Source organism: Triticum dicoccoides, chromosome 6A (genome assembly GCF_002162155.2).
Source record: "Triticum dicoccoides isolate Atlit2015 ecotype Zavitan chromosome 6A, WEW_v2.0, whole genome shotgun sequence".
NCBI classification, from domain to species: Eukaryota; Viridiplantae; Streptophyta; class Magnoliopsida; order Poales; family Poaceae; genus Triticum; species Triticum dicoccoides.
In genome coordinates, this window is record NC_041390.1 from 536,512,174 (window position 1) to 536,519,259 (window position 7,086).

At 46.5% G+C, this 7,086-nt stretch overlaps 1 protein-coding gene across 2 annotated transcripts; it reads right to left on the reverse strand.

Annotated features, from left to right (window-relative positions):
- Positions 1-2,685: 2,685 nt before the first annotated feature.
- Positions 2,686-7,080, reverse strand: LOC119317749. Of its 2 annotated transcripts, none has more exons than XM_037592246.1 (7): positions 6,805-7,080; positions 6,635-6,715; positions 6,365-6,541; positions 5,587-5,757; positions 4,495-4,704; positions 4,278-4,366; positions 2,686-3,586 (listed from the first exon to the last, which is right to left on the reverse strand). In XM_037592246.1, exons 1-7 carry the CDS (start codon positions 6,899-6,901, stop codon positions 2,906-2,908), a joined length of 1,506 nt encoding a protein of 501 aa, XP_037448143.1. In that variant the 5' UTR covers positions 6,902-7,080; the 3' UTR covers positions 2,686-2,905. The 2 variants fall into 2 exon arrangements, with proteins under 2 accessions (XP_037448143.1, XP_037448142.1); XM_037592245.1 differs by having other exon boundaries at positions 6,365-6,544.
- Positions 7,081-7,086: the final 6 nt, after the last annotated feature.

Sequence of the window (7,086 nt, forward strand, 5' to 3'; positions counted from 1 at the left end):
CAAAAGGTTCATCGTAAAGGGTTACATCGATGCAAGTTTTGACACTGATCTAGATGACTCTAAGTCTCAATCTGGATACATATTGAAAGTGGGAGCAATTAGCTAGAGTAGCTCCGTGCAGAGCATTGTTGACATAGAAATTTGCAAAATACTTACGGATCTGAATGTGACAGACCCGTTGACTAAAATTATCTCACAAGCAAAACATGATCACACCTTAGTACTCTTTGGGTGTTAATCACATAGCGATGTGAACTAGATTACTGACTCTAGTAAACCCTTTGGGTGTTGGTCACATGTCGATGTGAACTATGGGTGTTAATCACATGATGATGTGAACTATCGATGTTAATCACATGGTGATGTGATCTAGATTATTGACTCTAGTGCAAGTGGGAGACTGAAGGAAATATGCCCTAGAGGCAATAATAGTTATTATTTATTTCCTTATTTCATGATAAATGTTTATTATTCATGCTAGAATTGTATTAACCGGAAACATAATACATGTGTGAATACATAGACACACAGAGTGTCACTAGTATGCCTCTACTTGACTAGCTCGTTGATCAAAGATGGTTATGTTTCCTAACCATAGACAAAGAGTTGTTATTTGATTTACGAGATCACATCATTAGGAGAATGATGTGATTGACTTGACCCATTCCGTTAGCTTAGCACTCGATCGTTTAATATGTTGCTATTGCTTTCTTCATGACTTATATATATTCCTATGACTATGAGATTATGCAACTCCCGTTTACCGGAGGAACACTTTGTGTGCTACCAAACGTCACAACGTAACTGGGTGATTATAAAGGAGCTCTACAGGTGTCTCCAAAGGTACATGTTGGGTTGGCGTATTTCGAGATTAGGATTTGTCACTCCGATTGTCGGAGAGGTCTCTCTGGGCCCTCTCGGTAATGCACATCACATAAGCCTTGCAAGCATTGCAACTAATGAGTTGGTTGCGAGATGATGTATTACAGAATGAGTAAAGAGACTTGCCGGTAACCAGATTGAACTAGGTATTTAGATACCGACGATCGAATCTCGGGCAAGTAACATACCGATGACAAAGGGAACAACGTATGTTGTTATGCGGTCTGACCGATAAAGATCTTTGTAGAATATGTAGGAGCCAATATGAGCATCCAGGTTCCGCTATTGGTTATTGACCGGAGACGTGTCTCGGTCATGTCTACATTGTTCTCGAACCCGTAGGGTCCGCACGCTTAAGGTTTCGATGACAGTTATATTATGAGTTTATGAGTTTTGATGTACCGGAGGAGTTCGGAGTCCCGGATGAGATCGGGGACATGACGAGGAGTCTCGAAATGGTCGAGACGTAAAGATCGATATATTGGACGACTATATTCGGACATCGGAAAGGTTCCGAGTGGTTCGAGTATTTTTCGGAGTACCAGGGAGTTACGGGAATACGGGAGAAGAAGTATATGGGCCTTATTGGGCTTTAGGGGAGAGGAAGAGGCAGGCCGCGCCCCCTCCCCCCATTGACTAGTCCGAATTGGACTAGGGGGAGGGGCGGCGCCCCCTCCTTCCTTCTCTTCCCTCTTCCCCTTCCTTGTCTCCTACTCCTACTACTTGGAAGGACTCCTAGTTGGACTAGGAAAGGGGGAATCCTACTCCCGGTGGGAGTAGGACTCCCCTAGGGCGTACCATAGAGAGGGCCGGCCCTCCCCTCCTCCACTCCTTTATATACGGGGGCAAGGGGCACCCCATAGACACACAAGTTGATCTTCGTGATCGTTCTCTTAGGCGTGTGCCCCCCTCCACCATACTCCTCGATAATATTATAGCGGTGCTTAGGCGAAGCCCTGTAACGGTAGAACATCAAGATCGTCACCACGCCGTCGTGCTGACAGAACTCTTCCCCGACACTTTGCTTTATCGGAGTCCGGGGATCATCATCGAGCTTAACGTGTGCTAGAACTCGGAGGTGTCGTAGTTTCGGTGCTTGATCGGTCGGGTCGCGAAGACGTACGATTACATCAATCGTGTTGTCATAACGCTTCCGCTGTCGGTCTACGAGGGTACGTAGACAACACTCTCCCCTCTCGTTGCTATGCATCACCATGATCTTGCGTGTGCGTAGGAAATTTTTAAAATTACTACGTTCCCCAACACCGGTAACGTTCCGGTACTCCGGTAAAATGCCGATTTCACCCGGAACACTTCCGATGTCCAAACATAGGCTTCCAATATATCAATATTTATGTCTCGACCATTTCGAGACTCCTCGTCATGTCCGTGATCACATCCGGGACTCCGAACAAACTTCGGTACATCAAAATATATAAACTCATAATGAAACTGTCATCGTAACGTTAAGCGTGCAGACCCTACGAGAATCTACGTCGGAGCTCCGTCGACTACGTCCAGATAGACAAACTCGAGAAGGATCGGAAACCGGAAGACAAACTCGAAGAAGAAGCGCCGCCATCCGTCCGAGCGCCACACCTCTAATGATTTTTACACTGAATCCTTGTACCGCCAGCCGTGCCTGCCCTACCACCATGACCATGAGCAGCAAATCACCACGCCTGTCTGCCATGCATGCCCATGGGCGACGGCGCATGTTCCAGCACAGTGCCCCGACCATGCGGCCGGTGCGACAAGTCATCCACCAGACGATGAATTCCACGACCAACAGACCAAAACACATTTCATCTACATACACATAACATATATTCCTCGGTAATATATTAGTCCAAGATCACCACCTTCTACTAGCAAAAACCCAGCTTTCCCTTGACTTCCATCCATGATCCAACCTGGAGCTGCAGCTCCATTTTCTCTCCTTGTCACAGCCTTACAGGTAGTACAACAGAGGCGGCAAAATACCGAAATCTAACCATGTAACTGGGAAAGGAACAACAGCTGTTCAGCCCATGTAGCCGCTGCTGCGGTAGCGCAGCCCGCTCTGCTCGTAGGCCGCCGCATCGCAGTGGTTCACCGGCTTGATCTCCACGGCGCGGCGCGCGCTGTCCACCTCCTGCACCGCCCCGAAGACGATCTCGTTCGCCGCCTCGCAGCTCGGCTCGTAGAACGTCTGCGGCCCCAGGGAGTACTGCCTGTTGTGCTGCAGGTACTGCTGGTGATGCACCTGCTGCTGCTGCTGTTGCTGCTGGGGCGATTCCCCGTTGTTCCAGCCGTTGTACGGAGCCCGGCCCTGCCGGATGTGGTGGATCTTCTCCGGCTCCTTGGACATGAAAGCGTAGTTCTTGCGAGGGGTCGGCGTCCTCGTGTCCACCACCGGAGGCGTCTCGTCGCGCGGGATGGCGTAGCTTTCTTGCACTGGCCAGGGGCTTGCTCTGCCCTGCTGGTAATGGTGGACATTTGGGCGCTTCTTCCTGGAAAATGCTGCACCGACGATCTCGGCAACGGATGATTTTGCTCCTCCGATTAGCTTTCCGAGTGAGGTGAAGAACCCCTCTTCGACTTCTTGTTTATCGGATTCGTCCTCGTTTGGGATTAGCGGGGGTCGAAGGGAAGGCTTTAGGGGCTTCTGAATCTGGTATGGAGGGATGCTTGCGATGCTGGCTTTCATTGGAGTCTGGAGTTCCTGCAAGATAATTTACATTCAAGACAATGCTGTGGTCAAATTTACTGCAACAAGATCCCTGTCAAAACTCAAAACCCAACTACTGCACAAAAAGAAAATGCAAATAACGTGACACCTATTTTCAAATTTAGGAGAAGGATAGCATGAGCCTACACAAGTGTGATATTTACAGTGTTATGTTTTGAAAATATTTCATACTGGATTATCCTTCCAGAATAAACAAATTGGACATTTATGCAGAAATTTCACGTGCCCCACCTAGTTAATCAGAAGCAGCTTCTGGTTAAGATTGGGCAATTCAAATAGTGTAAGTGTACATATGTACAAGCTTCCATTCCGAATTACGTTTACTTGTCCGCTAGGTAGCACTGTCAACTTCCAGATAATAAGTTATTTTACCCAGCAATTTCAACTAGAATGCTGTACTGGTGTACAGCTATCCAACAATCTGGTAACTGTGGGCTATGTGCGGGCATAGTAAGGAAGTTAGATGGGGCCAATGAATGATGGACGTCAGCACCAGGAGTGACAAAAGACTGATGGCAACATATTCATGTGCTGGCCTGCTGGGGTACAGCAGGCCCATGGTCCATTGTAGCCCTTGCCTTATTTGCTAACTCTGCCAATCTGGCAGTCAAGTTTCATGATGTTTTTCCCTCACAAACAAAGAAAAGAAATAGTAAGCACTTACATCTTCTGTTGATACCATCCCTAAAACCCGGCGTTGGAGCAATGCAAGCATGTAGCCGAAGAAAGCAGCAGCAAGAAGCAGTGCTACTCCTGTAAAGATACAACTTATGAAGTTTAGCTATACGGTACAAATGTTAAAAAGCTAACTCAGGTAGTAAGCATTGGCAACAAGTTATTCAGGCCATATAATAATTGCAAAATATATGATGAATATATACCTAGAGGAAAACCAGCTTCATACTGGTACACACAGTCATCAAAGTTGAGCTGAATCTCCCGAATAGCTTGATTTCCTCTGTCAATCACCAAAAGGGAGCAGCTACTGGCAATGTAACGGACTTCAAAATCAGTAGAAAATTTTGCATCGTCACTTGGTCCATCAACATGCCCTCCTCTGCTTGATTTCCCACCAGCAATAGTTGTAACTCCTAAATGCCAGAACACAATATGTCAAGCACTTCTTTTATAATAAATTAGATAAGAAAAAACGTGTATAGGGATGGGACAGTATTTTGGTTCAATTTTACTGCAAAGTAACTCAGTTAATTTGAAGGTCGTAATATAATTATGCATGCTACGAAAATTCAACTGTCAGACTTCTCATTAAGTTAGATGAATGGTTCAATTTTACTGCAAAGTAACTCAGTTAATTTGAAGGTCATAATATAATTATGCATGTTACGGAAATTCAACTGTCAGACTTCTCATTAAGTTAGATGAATGGGTAAATTTGGGGCACACAGTAACATTGCAAGACAGCATTATTGCATTAACAGTGACAAGTAAAAGTGTTGTGCATGGAACAATTGTTGTTATGAAATAGAATAGCTATAGCAACTTAATCAAGTTAGAAAAGCAGAGAGGTTTCGTTTAATGATTCTTATATGCAGCTTTAGAACATTATACTGTTCCAAGAATAGCTTTGTATGCATACAAAAAAGCAGTATTCTCTATCATTTCTTGTCTCACAGTTGTGCTCTTCTGAGCTAACAATTAAGCTAAAAATTATCTTCCGTTTCTACAAATCAAGTGATGACCATACAATGCTTTCAGTAAGTTTTTAGAAACATGTTGTACTTTGGTCACCACGACGACTTCGGAGATCACTCTAAGCAGATTTACTCAAGCTGGGTACATATATGCTTTGATATTAGTTTACACTTTTCATCCTTCCAAGTGCAATTTTGGATGTAGGTGCCAGTTACTAAATACATGCTGGAGAAGCCCAACAAAATCCAAAAGGCAGACATAGGATGCTCAAGGAACAGACAAAACCATGTGCATATACCCCACAAGACATTTTAGCTTACCTGTATCACTGATCTTTCTAACAGCCATGTTCATAGCATCAGCCACGTATATGTTGCCCCTGCCGTCCACCGTAAATCCCTTTGGATGGTTCATCTTCGCCTCTCGCAGCCTCCCATCAACATGACCAGGAATTCCTTCTGGTGAACCAGCAACAAGCTTTGGTCTGCTATCTGCATTTGTTCAGATCAGGGCCACGAGATGAAACCAGGGTCAATATAGCTCAAAATCATCTGTCGCTGAACATGGATAGCCATGTCATCATCACCTTATGGAAAATGTAGAAACAAAAAAAGTAGATCACAAAACAGGGTAAAGCTGTATAGGACAATCATCTTACAGAAGTCAAGATATCATCATGCCAACTTGTCCTTGCCAATGCTATAAATTATATCATCAACTTGAAGAGATGAACATGAACCCCACAAAAAAAAGATCAACACAAACTTTTTAAAATAACCCCAAGTGGATCGAACAACTTACAAATTATAGACCCAATTGCCCACTTTTACATGTGCAAATCACTTCTTCAAATGAAACAAACCAGGTAATAAGAACAGATGAAAAACGTCGCAATTTCGCACGGCTAACTAACAAATACATCGCAATCAAGAGATAGGCCAGAGCAGAATTCATGACTCCAACCAACCCACAGCATCAGCAGTTCAACACCAACCCTGACCAATCACTTGGCATACATCTGATTAGCAGAATCCCACTAGGCACTAACTAGATACTCCAAATTTAGGGAGCACTAGAAAGAAAAGGAAGGGGGCTCACATCGGGACAGCGGCAGCGCGATCCGGTAGATGTTGCTGTTCATGGAGTCCATGACGAGCAGCTCGCCACCCTGGGTGACCTCCACGGAGTACGGCTCGATCCCCAGCTTGCTGCCGTCGAAGACCGTCTCCACGGTGTAGCCGCCCTCGTACTTGACCATGGACTTCGCCCCGCTCGCTGCTTCCCACACAGAGAAACCAACATTGTTTGAGGAAAACCCGGATTCAAGAAACCTGGAAAGCAGGCGAAGAGAGGGATTCCAGCACTCACCTGTCTTGACCGTCGATTTGAGCGACCACAGCCGCTTCAGCACCGCCGACGCCGCATTGGAGAGGAAGCCGCTGACCACCTCTGCGACGGCAACCAAGAAAGCTCGTCAGGACCGGACCAAATCAAGAAACGCAGAAGGGAAGAGAGAGAGAGCGAGAACCCGGGCTCACTTGCGGGGTACGACGCCGCGGAGGCCGGAGGGGCGAAGGCGCCGAGCAGGAGCGCGGCCACGAGCAGCGCCGCGACGCCACCCCTTGCAGCACCCATTCGGCCACTACTACTACTACTACGGCGCACGGTCCCTGAGGAGCCCCCGACAGCGCGAAGCCAAGGAGCGGGGGAGCGAAGGGTGTGCCGGCGGGGGGGTTCAGTTGGAGCGGGAGGCGGCCATTTGGGGAGGACAAGAGTCTCAGATCGAGGAGGGGAATGGGGGGAAACGCCCAGGAATCCGA